The 18,542-nt window shown below is 47.2% G+C and overlaps 1 protein-coding gene across 4 annotated transcripts in view; it reads left to right on the forward strand.

Annotated features, from left to right (window-relative positions):
* The window catches only part of PIP5K1C (phosphatidylinositol-4-phosphate 5-kinase type 1 gamma), a 50,580-nt gene that overhangs the window by 24,128 nt on the left and 7,910 nt on the right, over positions 1–18,542 (forward strand). For 2 of the 4 annotated variants that reach the window (XM_067312895.1, XM_067312897.1), the window contains exons 3-16: positions 2,365–2,451; positions 2,802–2,932; positions 3,541–3,658; positions 5,627–5,779; positions 7,600–7,899; positions 8,431–8,636; positions 10,148–10,231; positions 10,738–10,786; positions 11,793–11,877; positions 12,256–12,417; positions 13,424–13,562; positions 13,857–13,889; positions 16,484–16,588; positions 16,871–17,003. In XM_067312895.1, coding sequence (XP_067168996.1) covers positions 2,365–2,451; positions 2,802–2,932; positions 3,541–3,658; positions 5,627–5,779; positions 7,600–7,899; positions 8,431–8,636; positions 10,148–10,231; positions 10,738–10,786; positions 11,793–11,877; positions 12,256–12,417; positions 13,424–13,562; positions 13,857–13,889; positions 16,484–16,588; positions 16,871–17,003 — 1,785 coding nt within the window. The remainder of the gene's footprint in view (positions 1–2,364; positions 2,452–2,801; positions 2,933–3,540; positions 3,659–5,626; positions 5,780–7,599; positions 7,900–8,430; positions 8,637–10,147; positions 10,232–10,737; positions 10,787–11,792; positions 11,878–12,255; positions 12,418–13,423; positions 13,563–13,856; positions 13,890–16,483; positions 16,589–16,870; positions 17,004–18,542) is intronic. The other 2 variants (XM_067312896.1, XM_067312898.1) reach the window with 2 other exon arrangements.

Consider the following 18,542-nt stretch of genomic DNA (forward strand, 5'->3'; position numbering starts at 1 on the left):
GTAAAGCTGGTCTTAGAAATCCCATGCTGAGAGATGAGAACACAGAGCTCTAGGAAACGCTTCAGTATGACTTTTTGAACGAAGCTGGATTTTAAAATACACTTAACACTACTGAAAACTTGATATCAGTTGCTTGGGAGAATGAAAATTAGTGGCAGGTCTCCAGAGTCTTTGTCTTGGTGTGATCACATCCAGGAAGGGGATGTGAAGGGATTTTGCCCACCGTATGGCCAGTTTTAGCCGAGTACATACACATCCACGATGTCTGTATGTAAATGGTTGGATCTGGCCAAGTGCACTGTCTCCAGTTATCTTCAGGTAATGGTGTGGAAGAGGTGTACAGTCTGTAGCAGAGAGCTGATGGTCATCTCCAGTGTTCTGTGTTGGGTCTCACCTGCTCCTGGGAGCGAGTCGAGGTGGCTGTAATTTGTGAAGCCCTAAAACAGGGGGGCATCTCTGGGGAGTGCTCTTCTCTCACACATTATCCAGGTCGCAGGTTGCTGAATCACTGTTACCTTCTGGAGCAAAACTCTTTGCAGTTGGCAGCAGGGAATCTAGTAGGTGGATCTGTGCCTGAAAGCTGCTGCCTGAAGCCCACACTCATGGCTTAGGGCACCATGTTTGAGTGATTTTTGTTTGATCTAATTTTCTGACTTATCCCTTTATATTACTCACCTGGGATGATGAGTATTTCTATACATGAATAACAAAATCTTTCCATAAAACTGCCAGGAATGTGACACTTGAACCTTTTTACCTCCCCAGGAATGTGCATAGTTAGAAAACTCAAAACTTCTGTAAAAGCTAATTGCTTTCTTCAGTGCACAAGTAGCCCAACCTTTTCTTGCCCTGGAAACACAGTTACAGTTAGAGCAAGGGACTGCGGAATGGACTTTTGTTACTGCTTTTCATGTGATGGCAATTTGTTTAACCAATACCTGTGTCTATTAATCACTTTACGAGAGGTGGTTGAGCCACATGGAGAGGCAGGGCTGTACAGCTTGAGTTTGCCTGTAATAGGATACAGCCTGTTAGTTAGAAGGTGCAAGGAAAGGATAAACTATACTGCTAGTCACGACTGCTTGGAGAAAGAGTACTTGGAAGCAAGCTCGGCTATGCTAAATAAATGTTTAAAACGGAGCAAGAAGTAAGGTTTTTGAAGGAAAAATCAGACAGGCTCTTAGTTCCAGAAGTTCAAGCAGCTTGACCAGAAATAGCTGCAAGCTCTTGATTAAAAACTAAAGCACAAAGAACTTCTGTAGCCTGAACAAAATTATATATTGTCTGCTCCAGACATCAGTTCTGAGAGATGGCTCTGCACGGCACTTGAGAGAGCCGGTGATATAATATCATCACTTGGGAAATGACCTTGGATCTCTCTGCACACTGCTTAAAGGAACATCCAAAGCCTGGCTGCTCGTTTACGTAACAAAACCCCAAGTGTAGTTGGTGGTTCATCAACATGTTCAGCGAACTGCTGCGCTTAACAATCTGCTGGGCTCGTGAAGAGCTGGGGAGCCCATGAAACTGCCCCACAGCAGAGTTCTGCCCTACGCTTGGGGTTGCAGAAGGAGCTCTATCAAACTTTGCCATACATGATTGACTTGGTTTGTAAAAGGGTACATTCACAATCTGCTTGCTCCTGGATCAGCAGCAAAGGCCTGGAACGACTTAGAAGGGGAAGAAATGGGTTAAGGAGTAGATTTGTTCCCTCTCTGAAGTGCTGGCAGTCCTATAGCATTTCTGCAAAATTTTGCAAAACTTCAGGAAGAGCTGTTATTGCAGTTCACCCTGTGTGGGCTTATTCTTTGAATTGTTATCGAATGAGATCTTGCTTAAATGGATTATCTCCATGTGAACACAGGAGTGGGGTTGTGTTATCCATGTTATCTGTCTCTTATTTCTCCAGTGAAGTGTGAGGTATTGCTGTGAAACCTGAGGGCATGGGATTTTCAAAAATAGACTTTTCCCTGTTTGATTTAATACATCACTATTTGGTTTCTCATTGATTACAAAGTTAAGCAGCCTGGGGATCTGGCACCTGGGAAACAAACCGATCTTTCCTGAGTTCAGTATCTTTGCTGAGGACTCTGCCCTTTTAGCACTGTGGGTGTCGGATGGAGAGATTGGGTATTCTCAAACTTGCTGTCTTGAAGGATGGGTGTATAATTCAAATAGCCTTGTTTAAAGCTTGCTGGTGCCAATTAGACCTGTTTGCACTCTGCGGCTTTTTACACAGTGATAGAAAGGGATCACTACATCCTTTATGACAGTGGTAGCATGGTCCTGCCTATGCCACTCTGCTTGTTCTTGTCAGCCAGGTCAGCTTTTCTTCTGAGTTTTAACCATGCTTTTTCGTTGCAGGGACCATCACTTCCGGGACAGCCTGGCCAAGGAAAGAAGATAGGTCATCGAGGAGTTGATGCTTCTGGTGAAACCACCTACAAAAAGGTCTGGTTTTGTGGTGTGGGGACCAGTAACTATGTAGGCAGCAGGCTGAGAAGAGAAGCTGGGTCTGGGGATTAGATATAGCACAGCTGAGCTTTCCTGGTTTAGTTTGTTAATAGCTACCAATCTGATTTAGATTTTATGCAGTACCCTTGTACCGTATAATCTTGCTGTTTGCAAACCTTCTGAAAGCCTGAATCCATCTATTCAGCAGCTGGTTGAACTTGTTTAGCAGTAGGTAGTGCCTGGGACAACCCTGTAAGAGTCACAGCATGACTGTACTGTAATGTAGGGAATATTATTGCAGTAATCTGCTGTGAAATGCTTGCTGACTGCTCTTTTATTTTGGCCAGACCACTTCGTCCACTCTGAAGGGGGCCATCCAGCTAGGGATTGGATATACTGTCGGCAATCTGAGCTCCAAGCCCGAGAGAGATGTCCTGATGCAGGACTTCTATGTGGTGGAGAGCATCTTTTTCCCAAGGTAGGGGACTGGGAAACAAAATGAAGGGAAGAGTTATTTCTTTTCCTCTCACTAATTTTTCAAGAGAGCTTCCATCTGTCTTTGGATCACAGCGATGGATGCTCTGAATATTATAAATATGCATCTATTTCATACAAACACAACAGTGGGAAGTGTTAGATTCTGCAGTTCACTGGTTTGCAAGGAAGTACAATGTGAGATGCGGTACTATATTCTTGGGTTTGTTAGCCTTATTAGGTGTTTTTCTTCCTACCTGTCTGCCTAGAATTTCTTTCTAGAAATTACACCTCGTTTGAGATGGAGGAAACTCATTCTGGCAGCTCTCTGACCATGTGGGTAAACAAAGCTCATAAAAGCTATATTCTGTGGGTAAATACCTTCAGCTTGCCAAGTGGCTATTCCTTGCACCCTTTGGAAATAGATTTTGGCAGATAAATTAATGCTTTATTTCCTTGTTGTCCTGCCGCAGAAAAAAAGATATTTTGTTCCTAATATGTCTTTTTTCAAGGCTCAATTTATCTTTAATATACAGCAGCCTTGATGTGAATGTACATATCTGGTAAATGTTAATATAGAGGCTGTCCTCACCTAGTGTCTGTTCTGTGCAGCGAAGGAAGTAACCTCACTCCAGCTCACCATTATGCAGACTTCAGATTCAAAACCTATGCACCAGTGGCTTTCCGATACTTCCGAGAACTCTTTGGGATTCGTCCAGATGATTATTTGGTATGAATATACTATTGGATTTCTGTCTTTCCTGCTTTATTTGAGTTGGTCTGGAGTAACAGTAAATCTGCCCCTAAATCAAGGCTGTCAGCTAATCTTGCTGAAAAAGGGACAGAGAAGAGTCAAGGAATCACTCTGATCCCAGCAAGGAGTGGGAACAGGCTGTGGCTTTAGAGCCTCTGCTCCCGTTTGGAGGAGTTCCAGTGACAGTCCCAGCAGGCACTGTCACCACTGAGCCAAAGTCTTCATTTCTGAAGAGGTAACTGCTAGCTTACACTGGAGGGAAAGGAAGTGATCTGCTGTAAGGGTGTGCAGTGGAAGTTATGTTACAGGGTTCCCTCTCTGTTGCTTGTGGTGACAATAACTTACTCTGTTTACAAGCAAAAGCAAAAGGAGCTTTGTTCTGCTGGGTGCAACCCTGTAATGTCCCCTGGGGCTCTGAGGACAAAGATGGGAATTTTTCCTTGTGTACTCACTCGAGAACTATGTGAATGTAGTTTAGTTAATCATCTTATGAAGACAGAATAAAATCCAGCCTGTTCTTGTGCTCAGAAGGCTCTTCAGAGCTAGAAAGGCTGTTTTTAACATAGCCAGTAGTACAGGCTGATGAGACTTGGGATACACCAGCGGTGAATTTGGTCCCTTGAATGTATGTGATGCCCTGCTCTTTAAAACAGGACATTTATTGAACTGGAGAAGGGAGCACAACAAGTAAGTGCGCAGGCACGCGTGCACACACCCCCCGCCCCCCACCCAGCCCTTTTCAATAGCCCTTTTTTCTGACTCCAGCTGTAGACAGGGGTAGTTGTGGCTGAAAACATACAAGTACAAACGAGTCCGTGCCGTTGCACGGCTTGACAATAACAGCATCCCATCTATGCCATCCGAGGTAATGTTGGCCGATTTGATGAGTGATTCAAAACTTGAGTGAGGCAAAGAGCCTGCCTCAGTTCCAAAGGTCACAGCTCTGATTTGTTGCTGCTTCCCCTGATTTTCTCTTGCCTGCCACAGCAGCAAATGCCTTTAATTATGCATGAGATAATTAACTTGATAAAGTCTTGGATCGTTAGTCTGTGCAGTGCTGAAAGCTGTTTTCAGTATGTAATGATGAGCATTTAATTTATTGCTCTGATTACGTCCGTTACACATCCAACCGCCTTCTCCCCGTCTTACCTCTTTGGTGGCACCTCCAACATAAAGCTGCCTTGAACCCACTTGACATTTGCAAAGGTTTTGGGGTTGGTACCTAGCTGCAAAGTGTTTTGCACTCGCGTGCATGCTTGTGCTTTCTTTCACTCTGCTGCTAGGCATATTCTCAGTTGAGGATCTGCTGTTTGCATACTAATGTCTAGAAATGTCCTTCCAGTTCAATTCCGAATACAAAACCCCTTGCTGTTCTTAGATAGTGCTGATTCCCGTCCTCTTGTTTGGGGACCTGGTCTGATACTTTTCACGTGTTCCTAGCAGTACTGAGGAGGTGAGATGTGACTATAAAACACATATCTAACAGGGCAGCTCAAGACTGAGAACAGCCAGTGCATTTTGTTCCCTCCAGCACAGTGCTATATGGTACCCTGAGCAGACTGTCATATCTCTTAAAATCCGAGCATTCTGTCTGTGCTTGTGGTAATGTGCTGAAAGAAGCCCAAATGTGATACACATGTACACGCACAATGGGAAAAGATAAGATGTCATTATTCAGCCTGAATGTTACTGAAAGCAGCAGATTAGCTTGATTCTGAGCAGCTGGGATGCTCTGAACTGTAATCTTGCTCTCTAATTGTAAATTGTCCATCAACTTTGCTGCTTAGACCTAACCCATAATGAAAATAATTCTCATTTAAGCATTGCTACCTCTTAATCTTGCAGGGAGACTGCATGCTGGGAAGGCTCAGAAGGACGTAGAACTTGGTATGCAATGAGCTGGGGCTAAAGACATAATCTTTTTTTTTTTCTTTTCCTCCCTAGTATTCATTATGTAACGAGCCTCTGATAGAGCTGTCGAACCCTGGTGCCAGCGGCTCCCTCTTCTATGTCACCAGCGACGATGAGTTCATCATAAAAACTGTGATGCACAAAGAAGCTGAATTCTTACAGAAACTCCTTCCTGGCTACTACATGGTGTGTATCACCCTGCACCTTGGGCCTGGCTTGGGTTTGTAGTGACAATGTTTCTGTACAAAGTATTGCACAGGGCATGTCACCCACCTGGGTTTCTTGTGGCCTGCCTGCCCTGCACCTTTGACAACATTAACAGTGTGTCATGAAGCCTGTCCCAGAAGCACAAACCCTGCCAATTATTTGCAAACTCCTTAGATAAATTTAAGGCAGATAATTGTGTCATAGCTCGTGGACATGTTCTGGCCTGAAAAAGGCTCCCCAGGTGTCTGTTTCGGAGGTCTTGAGATGACAAGTAGTAAATCAGAACCACAACCCCAGTGCCTAGAAAGGTGTATAAACCAGCAACTGTCTCTCTGCATAACTATATCAAAGGGTCCAGTTCTATAGATGAAGGCGTTGAAATTTAGTTGGGGCCACCCAGAGATTTTTTTGCCCTAGAGATGTGGAAGTAAAGGTTGTATTTATGGCAGGTGATGTTAAGGCTGCCCCGTCTGTGTGTGTTGCAGTGCATCCGATTTATGTGTTTGCACGCTGTTTTTTCCGAAGATACCTCTCTCGCTCAATGTGCGCTGGGTAAAATTTTCCGAAGTTAGCCAGGGACTTGCGTGACCGTATATAACTGACAGACAGTCGCTTGCTTTTGAAAGTGGTACTTAAGCTCCTGGATAGTATGAGCTCTTTTGGAAAGCGTTACATGTTGCCTAATGCATGTAGTAAATGAGGTGGAGGGATTCTGAACGGGAATGGAAAGAAGCACTGTTGTCCTGAATTCTGCAGTTGTCTCGGCCAGCGATCAATTTAAAGAATTAAAGCAACTTACCTGCCTGGTACACAGGTGTGTGATGCTTGTTGTAGCATTCAGATGTTTGTGAGTTATTGGGGTGCTACATGTGATCTCTCTGCTGCTTTGCGGAAACTCGCCAGCGTAAAACGAGCTAGTGAAAAGGAAGCGGAATGGTCGCATCCTGAGTTACCTTTAAGCTGGGAAAGTGGTGTTTGCGTTTGGTCTTGGCTGCTGCTGTGGTGCTTTTAGCTTGCGCTGTGTTGAACAACACGCTCACAGAGGGCTCCCTCGTGTGCCCAGTTAGGCAAGGTGAGATGAGGGGCATGAAATTTTAATACGGTTTTGCTTCTGCTGTCTGTCAGAGAATCTGTCCGGTCTGTCCTTTCTTTCATAGTGTGCAGAGATGTTCTGTTTCCTTCCCAAACTTCCCCAAAGCTGAACAAGCAAATCATGCCTGTCATGTCATTTCTAATAATACAGCTGCCTAAAAAAGGACATGATAGCAGAGCAGGATATCCGTGCTTTCTGGCCAACTGTGTGTTTTATAGGATGACTCTAAAAGAAGGAGAAAATTGGTGTTGTTTTGTTAGAAATATTGTGGTCCTGGTTTATTCTGGGCCACAGAACAGCTCTTGATTTCTGACGCTTCTAAACAGATGAAGATAGCTGATATTTTTAAACTTGAAGTTCCCACTTATTTGTATTTATTTCTCTTTCAGTTTGGTTTCCCTTTTTTAGCTGCTGTTGATGGGGAAAGCAGGGAATTTCCGGACTTGGTTATTTGCCCAGAGAGATCTGAACATCTGATTCCCTATATTCAAGGCATAGTGGTATTTTCAGGTCCTAAAGCCACTGAAATGCAAGAATTTGTCAAATTTATGCAGTAAGCTTTCATGCAAAGTTCAGAAAATCTCTAGTTGAAGAACCCCTAGTCTGCTGACAGCTCCAAGATCCTTTAACATGGGCTCTGTATTGAACACAGCAGGAGTCTTCTGCCAAAATGACCTTTCCTGATGCTTTTCCAACCCTGCTGCAGAACCTGAACCAGAACCCACGGACGCTGCTACCAAAGTTTTATGGACTCTATTGCGTGCAATCGGGGGGCAAAAACATCCGCGTGGTCGTGATGAACAACATTTTGCCTCGTGTGGTGAAAATGCACCTGAAATTTGACCTGAAAGGCTCGACCTACAAACGCCGGGCATCCAAGAAGGAAAAAGAAAAGTCCAGCCCTACGTACAAGGACCTAGACTTCATACAAGACATGCCTGAGGGCCTGATGCTGGATGCGGACACCTTCAGTGCATTGGTGAAAACGTTGCAACGAGACTGCCTGGTAAGGAGGGGACAGTTTGGGGAGCGGGTTAAGGAAGTTTGTGGCTCTCGAGCGTGAGGAAGAGCTAATGATTGAGAACCTTGCTAATCTGCTAACCCCAAAGCAGGGATAAGTCCCTCCACTGCTCCTCCCCTCTAAAAGCAAAGCAGTGAAGTTGAATCTCATGATAGTTTCTGAGAACTAAGACTGCGTTCATTTGCCTGATGCATCCAGTTGTGGCAGTCTGCCTCATTTGTAGCTGGCCTGTTTGGGCTAAAAAAACCTTTTCCTATACAATGTGCAATAGCTGCGTGGTACAACGGTGTTACTTGTGAGTCCTCAGCCCTTTGGGTTGTGGGATGGCTAAAATCTATGAGATTAAGTGAGTCCAGAAATGACTGGTCAGAAATGCTCAAGCTTTGGCTAAGGAGCTGTTTGCATGAATATTGAGGAGCTGTTCCAGGCTTTGGGGTCTGTGCTGCATTTGAAGTAGCTTGTAAGCAACTGCTGGCTTGACTTGTCTTTGTTCTTAAACTCAATACTAACCTGTAGGTGTTGGAAAGTTTTAAAATCATGGACTACAGCCTCCTGCTTGGGGTTCATAACATAGACCAGCAAGAACGGGAGCGACAGTCTGAGGGAGCCCACAGCACGTCGGATGAGAAGCGTCCCGTGGGGCAGAAGGCACTTTACTCCACGGCCATGGAGTCCATCCAGGGTGGGGCTGCCCGGGGGGAGTCCATAGACACAGACGACACGTAGGTGAAAATCTGCTTCTTCTGCACTGCTGGGAGGGGTGGAAGCGGAGACTGAAGTAGTAGATCCCTAATTGTGGCCGATGTGAGCTGTGGGAGTGGCATCTCTCAGGGAGGTTATGGAGAACTGCTGCCAGTAAAGCAGTGTGCTGTGGCAGTGTTGTGAAAGCAGGAAGCTGGGGTGGGAAGTAGACTCCAGCCTTGCGGTGATTTTTGCCTAGAAATCTTTAACCTGGGCCATAGGTTGTTGGCCCCTGTTACAGCCTCTAAAACACCATCTGTGCTCTGGGGAGGAGAAACTAGCTCAGTTCTAGCTCAGCATCCAAGTATTGGAGTGGAAGTAGGGATCAGCCTGTCCCTAGGAGCTTGGTGTTTATTTTTGGTCACTTCATCTTTGGAATAGCTGACCATATCCTGAAACCTTCCTAGTGTGGTTAGCAAACGGCCTTTGCTCAGCAGAGAGGTGAGTGCTGGAGTAACTGGTGGAGCAGTGGGTCAGGGCGTTGCCCAGTAGCCGGCCTGTGCTGTGCCTAGGCTGTGTCTCTTGAGCCGCAGATGGCTCCTGTGACCGTCTCTCTGGCTCCGTGGTCCAGGCTTGCTAATAAGCGGTGGAGTTTGCTGCGTTTGCCACCGGCAGCCGTGCTGTCTGAAACCAGCTGCTCCAGTTTCAGCAGAGGATCAGTCATGCTGGAGCCAGGAAATACTTTGGTGTTGCCATTCTTTCAAAAAGCATCCTTAATTGCAGTGGCCTGCCTGACGCCTGCCTGCTCCTGATCTGCACTGGCCCTAGTGCTGCTGCACCTTTGACAGGATTGTGGATTGAGCGGATGGGACTGGAAATACCCTCATCCTTAAACATTTGCTGCCCTAAGAGGCAGGCAGCTCCTGCTGACTTGATAAATAATCTGGTCCCCAGAATAAAATAGCATTTTATGCTCCAGAAATCTCAGATACCCAGGATACAGAAGAAACTGCTAATGGCTGCATAATGCCTGGTGCAGGGAGCAGCTTTTGTGTGTGATAGGAGCTAACACCCAGCTGCTGGGTGCCTGAATGAGGAGGGTTGTTCCTCAGATACCATCTTTATAAACTGCCCCGGGACACATCCCCCCCAGCTGTCGCAGAATAGTTTATGGTGCTTCTCCCGAGCGACTGATTTCAGCCTCAAGCATGCACTCATGTCCTGTAGCCAAGAAAATCCATGCGATGCTTTCTGGTCTGGGTAGGGCTATTGCCATGCAACGCGTGTCCTTGTGCTGCTGTTTTGTGTTTAGAGATCCAGGCAGGCACCTCCAGGGACACCTTGCGTGAGATGGTCTGGGTCAGTCGGGGACTTGCCATGGTTCTGCGCAAAGTGACCTTGCAGGTTTTGTGTTGTGCCTGACCACCGCATCACTGAGCCCTCTTTTCGGTGTTGCCATCTGCCCTCCCAGCTGAAGGTGAAGCACAGATCTCGGGGTATTACAGCCCTTCTTTTTAAGGCTTTGCTCACTGGGGTTTTGTCTTACCTGCAGAATGGGAGGAATCCCAGCAGTGAATGGCAAAGGAGAGCGTCTCCTGCTACATGTAGGAATAATAGATATCCTTCAGTCATACAGGTAAGGCAGCTTTGCAGTCATCTGTCCTCTAAGTGTCTTAACATCTGTTTTTATACTGGATGAAAGCAGGAAGATTTTCCTCTCCTGAAGAGTTTGATAACGAGTAGGCAGGCTGCCTAAAGCAGTCTGTCCAATGCATGTCAGAGGCTGTGAATTTTTATCTCGTCCTTAGAACAGCTGGTGGCACAGAGCCGTTTTTCTAAGGTATAATGAGTTGCTCATGAAGAAGTTCCCTGTCTCTGTACCTAGGATGGGTAGATGTTTTTCTGCCCCTCTTCCAGCCCAGCTCCTCCCCACCTGTAGTGTTCCCAGGCGGTCCTGACCTGACTGCAGAGATGCTGGTGTGCACAGCTGACCTTTCTTGGCTGGAGGAAAGCTATGCTCCAGATGAAGGAGGAATCATTAGCAACTCTGTCATCTCTCCTGTGCGGGGTATGAAAAGTGGCTTGGATGTAGAATACAGACCTGAATCCAACTCTTTCTCTCCACTTCTCCTCTGAAATTAGGTTCATCAAGAAGCTAGAACATACCTGGAAGGCCCTTGTCCATGATGGGGTGAGTGCCTGTACAGAGGCAAGAATTGTCGAGGCCTTGCTGGGGGTACCTGCCTTGGTTTCCTTTATACTAGTTGGTGCCAATTATGTCACTATTTATAGTGCCTGAACTGGTACAGTTGAAGTTGATGAAAGGAATCGTTCTTGCCTCTCATGCCTGCACAGCGGTGTAGTACCACTTATTCCCAATCAGGTTTTCTTGCTCACTCCACCTCCTCACATGCTTAGCTGTCATGCTACCAGCTTTCCTCCTCTGCTCCCATCTGTCATTTCCCTCCTCCCCATGACACCAGGAGCTGTATGCACAAGGCGTGTGCATTCTTTTATGTGTTGAGGAGCCCTGTCTTTGCTCTCTTGGGTAATTGACTGTGTTTCCACTTCAGTAAGCTATTTATTACTAAATCCCTTTCAGTGTTCCTCTGCTGTCTTGTCTCCTGCAGCAGCCAGGTGTGTGTTTACAAAAGAGTAACTTCAGATGTGGAAACTATTTTTCAGTAATGCATATCCTAGCTTCTCTTAAATAATAAGGCAAGGGAAATGTGTCGATGCCGAGTCATAGTAGCACAGCAGAACATCAGAAACAGACAGCCTCCGTCTTAGAATTTTAAGCTGAAAGCGCAGAACATTTGAAATGTGTGGAGACCCTTGGCTGAATTTTGGTGTCCGTGTCAAATGCAGATATATCCAGGTGTGCTTTGAATGTCAGCCAGCAAAACCAGAAGAAATTTGACGGATGTAATCAGACCAATATTCCAGAAATCTGGGAAGCCTATAAAGAAATCAAAATCCATTATAAAATTATAGTGAGAATGTAATCAAATGCAATCAAATCAAAAGCAATGCTTCAGGTTTATATATAGCATTAATCAGATCATTTCAGTTAAGCCTTTCCATTTTAAGGATCTATCAGTGCTAAATGTTGCTATAAAGGTTATATTGGTTGTTACAGAAATTCTCTGTCTTGGGGGATGACTTTTAAATGAAACAATTGCTTCTTGCCTTTGTAGGACACAGTGTCAGTACACAGACCCAGCTTTTATGCAGAGAGATTCTTCAAATTCATGACCAACACGGTGTTTCGAAAGAATTCCTGTAAGTGTACATAGTCCGAGAGCTGTTGTCCTTGCGACGTGGGAGAGGCAGAGCCTTATCTCCATCTTGCTGCTTCAGTCTGTGTGGAAAGCTTCTGGGCTGGAGTCTGAGCAGGCTTTTCCACTGCAGTATAAACAAAAGCTGGGGAACTGCAAAGCCCCGGGGTTGTCACAGCTTTCTTTGGCCTCCTCAGACTCCAGCCCAGAAGCTCTCCATGCAGCCTGACAGCAGAGATCGGTCTCCAGGAGATGGAGCCTGCAGAGCACACGCGTGTGTCAGAGGGCAGACACCTCTCCCTACAAAGGGGAGGGTGTCTTTGGTGTGAAGATAGTTGGTAGCGGTGGTAACTTCCTCGTCTCATTCACTCTTCTCATCTAGCTCTCAAATCATCTCCCTCAAAGAAAGGGCGTAGTGCCTTGCTAGCTGTCAAGACACCCGGTCCAACAGCTGCATTTTCGGCTAGCCAGCTTCCCTCGGAAAAGGACGAAACCCAGTATGATCTTCGTGCAGCCAGGAGTTACCCCACGCTTGATGATGAAGGTAATGGTCTCGTTTGGTGGCTGATGACTGTGTGATTACCCTCTCTCTCCTAGCAGTTCCTTAGCTTCCTCCCCTGTTCTCATTCAGTTCCCCACCGTGCACCAAACACACATCATCTTTGGTGGATAGTTCTTCATTCCATGTCTTGCTGTGCTTTGCAGGTGCTAAACTTAACCAGGGCAGGGGAGAAGGTAAGAGTATGTTGTTTTGTCACAGCACTAGCAGTTAGTTGTTTAGGGAAGCGACATCTCTGCATTGAAGAAAACCAAATCCCTTCTTTGCAGCACTGTATGGTTCTGCAGTAAAAATGGTTGCTTGCCTCACTGCTGCAAGGCAGCCGCTGCCAACTGGCACCAGCATTTGTAGACCAGATGCAATCAGAAAGTTGGTTCGTTGAATTTTCCACCCTTAGAGAAAGGGGACTGGGAGCTACAGGACTGTAATGGCAGTGTTTGGGAAGTTATAAGGGGGCAAGATCATGTGTTTGCAAAAAGGCAAATGGGTCTGCTTCTTTGCTGCCTTGTTAACACTTCCATCTGCGCTGGATTTACAGATGAGTGGTGAAAGGCAAGATCCTTGAGTGCATAAGTGTTAGATTTCTACCCGTGCAAAACGGTGAGCACTCAATTCATCTCTTAATTCACTTGGATATTTATCTCTGGCAGTCCAAGCCTTTAATCCAGCTTTGGTTACCAGTGAGATGTTTTCATTGGCCTTATGCTTCTGGTAATGTCTTTAAACTCCTACCCTTGGGCAGGAAATGGTGCTTACTGTTTCTCTCTAGAGGAAGCCTATGTTGTCCTAACCTGCCTTGGGACGAACTGTTGCAGTCATGAACCCAGCTAAATTTTCTGTGTGTTCATAGTTTTAAGTGGCCAGTCCCAGTGTGGGTGTGCAGGTGATGGTAGAGTGGCCTGGCACAGGGCTGGTGTAGATAAGGTGTTGGTGTTTGACTACTCAGTTTTTCCTTCCTACATCTCTCCCTGCCCTCTGCTTGGGCCAGCAGGCAGGCCAGACCTGCTACCTTGCACGCCGCCTTCCTTCGAAGAAGCTACCACGGCCTCCATAGCCACAACGCTGTCTTCAACATCTCTCTCCGTTCCTGAGCGATCCCCCTCGGAGACCTCTGAGCAGCCCAGGTACAGGTGAGGACAGCACCCGTGCCCTGCTCCCACTAGAGTCAAGCGGTTGCTGTTCATCTTCATGCTGCAGATCTCAGCAGGCTGCCCTATGCTCTGGAATGCTAATGACCAATTTTAATTAAATCTCTCCTGGGAGCAAGCAGACACAGCTTTGATGGGATTAATTATTGCTGGGAGAAGTGTCAGCTGTTAAGTAGAACATCTCCCTCATGGGGTGGGGAGTTAGATTTGGGGGCAGTGTAGGATTTCTGTCTTAAATCCCTCCTCAAACTGTGCTGTTCTGGTTTCTTTCCACAGGAGGCGCACACACTCCTCGGGGCAGGACGGCAGGTGAGAAAAGTCACATCTCTTCTAACACTGCTGCACAGAGACCTCATGTTTGTCCCTGTCCAAAGGACAAGGAAGGCTTGGAAGGCTGAGTGTGAACCTCTGCAGTTCCAAGACTGGGGTGGTCCTCTACAGCATGACGAGCTTCTTCCTGCGATTGAATGATCCCATTTCTTTTACAGAATTTTCCTCACTAGCAGATCTCAGAGTGCTTTGCAAGGAATTTACTCCTGTTATTTGGTGGGAAAGGGGACAGCCTGAGTGAGTTGTCCAAACTCACCCAGCCAACCATCACCAGAATCAAGGGATTCAGTCCCTTATGTCCCTCTCTGGGTAAGCAAGCCTTAAAAGCAGGAATGTTCATCTCCTGTGCATCTGTCTGCCATCTGGGTGCACTGGAGATGAATATAGGAAAGGGTTCTGACTTTGAGAGGTACCGAGCACCCACCGTCTCCAGGGAAGTAGTTTAGAGGCTGCACGTGTTTCTAGTGTTTTCAGAAACTCAAGTACTTTGGGGTTTTTTTCCCCTCCTGCAGTAATGGGCGGCTCAGAGCCAAGGGCAAAGTGTGACAAAAATTTCCCTACCGCATAGAGGTGTCGGGATTTAGAGGTGCATATCATATAATTACCTTGCATATTTGTGCACCAGTAAAACTGACTCCATTACCTATGTGTCAGAAGAATCTGAATGAGGACCCTGCATTTTTTTTGCTGATTTTGCCCTGGCTTCCTGGGACATCTTGTAAGTGTTGTAGATCCAGATTTTGAAATGCTCTCCAGAGACTCTGTTGTGAGGTATGCCATAGCCAGAGGAGCTAGCTGCTGGACAGGCTCACATCTTCTTTCTGCAATCAGTGTCTGGTGCTTTAGAGGAATGGAGTTTGCACCACCTCGCAGACATCTCATTCTAGTTTTTAATGATTTGTTGAGCTTCAGACCGGATACATGGATCAAAAAATTCCTTTCCGTGATATGTGTTAATGAGAACACCTCTGAATGGTGCGTGTCGCTGAGTCTTGGTTAGTCCCTGCCACTGGAGGGCAAAGACCTACTTGCTGAACACTCGTAGCACCTGTTGAAGCAGCTGGGACCCGTGAAGTATTTCACCTCCTGCACAGTCCATTGTTTGAAAGTGCTGAAAATCAGAGGCTTAAACTCAGATGCCTGTGACGGGACCCGCCAGGGAAAAAGCAGTGACTTCATCTGAGTCACTCCATGCTCCCTTTGTACATAATGGAGGGAGTCGCTGTCGGATGCAACTGCTCATCCGAAAATAGGCCAGGTGAATTGTGTCCTAGAAGTACTTGTCCCTGGACAGTACAGGGAGCTCAGTGATTTCCTCAGGGGCAGATCTCTCCATCACAGACTTGCCACAGTTACAGCCCCCTCGTAGATGTGGCCTTTGTTACTTTTTTTTTGTTTGGTTATTTTTTTCCCCTGTGTCTTCATTTCTGGTGCTGGTGTCTGTGTGTGTCACTTCTAGGGGAGCAGGGACCTGTGTATTTGTAAAGCACTCTGTGATCCCCTGGTGAAAGCCACTGCAAGAACAAAGTTATTAATGCACGAATCTCGGGGAATTTACATTCCTGAGCTGAAATGAAAAAGCCCTTATCCAATTTTCTCAAGCCTGGAATGTGTCACACCTCTGAATTATTCTAATCTGCTGGGGAATTCCCTCCAGGTTTCTGAAATCCACCACTGCAAGAAGTGGCAAGAGCCCTGGTGCCGGCACAGCCCCAGCCATGGCGAGCTGGACAGGAGTGCCGCCTGCTGGCTCCAGCTCCCAGCCTCCCTGCAGTGCTTCCCAGGGCCCTGCTCCCAGCCGAGGAGCGGCCAGGGATGGAGCGGAGCACGCTGGTACTGCTTATAAACCCACAGCTCCTTCCCTCAGAGTGTTCCCTTGGCTTGGCAAACACCAGCTCCTCCTTCCCATGGGGACTCTAAAACCAGCCCCACTAACATAAGCAATTACTTTAATAGCATGAGATATTAAATTGAAGGCAGTGCCAAAAACTGCTCCTGAGCGTGCAGAAAAATCTGATGTTAACTCTGGAGCACACCTGAACAGCTTGATGCGCTAGGAGCTTCAGAAGAGGTCAGAGGCTTTGGCCCTTGTGTTGTTAAGAGAGAACACCAGGCTAACTCTGGACACCGGTTTTCCCCAGAGACCAATTCCCCTTTTTCCTCCTGTATCCAATGTGACATTACCCATCTTTTCTGCAGGGTTGGCAACCTAATCCCTTTCTTCTTGTCCTCTTTTCCTACCCCTGTGGTTTCAAGCACTGCAGTTTGAAGGGATTGGCCCTTTTGTCTGGGAATTTTGGTTATCTGAAATCTCAGTCCTGGGAAGCTCTGACTGCTCCCTCTGAGCTGAAATCAATGGCTCGGTCTCTGCCGTGAGCTCCGTGCCGCGAGCGGCTGGCCGCAGGCTGCCGTGTGCCGAGGCAGACCAGCTCAGCTCACTCCCGTGGCCAGCTGCAGTGTGTGAGGCTGACTCGGGGCTGATTTACACTGACCTAAAATTGAGAACTGTGCATGAGTAGAGGCGGCATAGTGCCAAACTAAGCATTTGGGCCTGTGCGTCTTCGGCTTTCCAGGTCGCACGAGGAGGTGCGGGTTGAAGAAGAGCTTCAGCAGATCAGCGTAGAGCTGGAACCCAAGTGCGATGTGGAGATCGTAGCTCCCGAAGAAGACGACAAAGAGTGAGTGTTTGAGGGTTTGATAACTTTGCAGAGCCCTGCCCAGTGTTGTTTAATCTGTGGGATTTGTGCTGGAAGCTGGTTTTGTAGGTTGCCAACTTCCCTGGAGAGATAGGTGCTCCTCTAGACAGTTCAGTGAGACACTGCTGAGCACTGCTGCTTCTGGCCTGACCTGATCTGATCTTTCTGGATGTGAAAATGGAGCATCTGTGTAGTAAATCAGTCTTGCTTGCTCCTCCTTTTTGATCACAGTGACTAGACTCTGTCATTTCTTCCCCACTCCAGAGAGGCAGCTTCTTCAGCCTGTGCCATTGTAACGTCCACAGCTACAATAGAGGTGGAGACGGCCAGCCAGGCCTCCGAACCAGCCAGCCAGGCCTCGGATGAAGATGATGTGCCAGTCACAGACATATACTTTGTAAGATACCTTCTCTGCCTGGCTCGTTAGGGGTGTAACGTGAATGGTTGGTCTGAATTCAGGCAGTCGAGTGCGGGGCAGTGGTCTGCTCTATGCCATCCTTGTGTTGAGCACCTCGAGATCTTAATGCTGGACAGGTTTTTGAATCCAGAGAACTGGATTAACCCTTGAAGAACTCGAAACAGCATGTCATGGAGCCCAAACAGGTGACGCTGCTGCTGTAGATGAAACTGTAGATGTGCTACTCTACTTCTAAGCACCAGCACTGACGGGCTTAACTAGGCCAGCATGTTCACTCCTGGGATAAGCCAAGGTGAATCTCCTTCCTTCCTCAGCCAGGATGCCTTGCTGCTTTCCTGCACACAAGTGTGCTGCGGTGACCTAGAGCCAGAAAGGAGGTTGTTGCAGTGGGGCTGACCTCAGGCTCTGGTGAACTTTGGCTTTTCCTTTCTCTGCAGGCAGATGCATTAGATGGTGCAGTGGAAATCTAGTACTGAGACAGGGAGTAAGTGAGGTGGTTGTTGGTTGGCAGCAGAGTGCGGTGGAGCCTGGGGCTGTATTCTTCAGTCAGCTCCCGCAACGTCTGAGCAGCTTCTGCAGGCTGGAGAGGAGTTCAGCAATATGTGCCTGTCCCCTGGACTCCCAGAGCAGTGCAGGGCTAAGAGTCTGTCCTGTGGCAGCTCTCCCCTGTGTCCTGGCACTGGAACCTTCTCATTAAGAGGTGGTCAGCTCCTCCCTGCTCCAACACATTGCTGTCAGATATATGGCGGTAGAGAAGAGCTGAACCCTGTGATAAGCTCCTTCAGGCTAACCTAAAAACAGCAACATTTGGCTTTCCCTGTGCTTGCGTGACTCTGCTGCAGAACTGCTCACTCGTTGCCGAGTCATTTAGAGGCTCGTGGGAGCTGCAGAAGGAATCGGCTCCATTTTAAGAGCTTGTCTGTTTGGGTTTTTGTGCATGCTGTTCAAAATGCAAACAGCTCCCTCTAACACTGGCTGCTCTTTCTTTGCCTGTGGACGGCAGCTGTGTGCAAGCTGCCTGCAGATACTGCCTGCTCCACTGGCAAGTGTCTTCTAGCAGGGGTCAGCTTCTCTTCCTCCCTGTCCCTGGGCATATGGACTCCTCCTGACTTTCTAGGGGCTGCTTTTTTTCTGGAGGAAGCTGTCTGTGTATAGTGTGTGCTCATAGAGAGCATGACTGGCTGCTCATCAGCATTTCATACTTCATCTGAGCCCTTGAGTTTTGCATTAAATGTGTGTCGTGCTGTGGAGTGTTTCCCTCACTGCTGGGATGAAGGGAAAAGCTGATTTGGGTTCCCACGGGCGCTCTCCTTGGAAAAATTACTTGAACTGCCGCTCAAGTGAGGCTGCACTTGAGTGCAGTGGGGCTTGGGCCACAGCTGCTCTATAGGAGCACTCCAGGAGCAATGATCAGTGAAGGGAGGCTGTGTGCAGAGAAGGATTTGGCAAGTCCCAGGGGACTGTGGTCTTATCTTTGGCAATGTGCTTCAGAAGGGAAAGCACTTTATCCTCCTGTTC

Source organism: Apteryx mantelli, chromosome 30, assembly GCF_036417845.1.
Source record: "Apteryx mantelli isolate bAptMan1 chromosome 30, bAptMan1.hap1, whole genome shotgun sequence".
Classification (NCBI taxonomy): Eukaryota; Metazoa; Chordata; class Aves; order Apterygiformes; family Apterygidae; genus Apteryx; species Apteryx mantelli.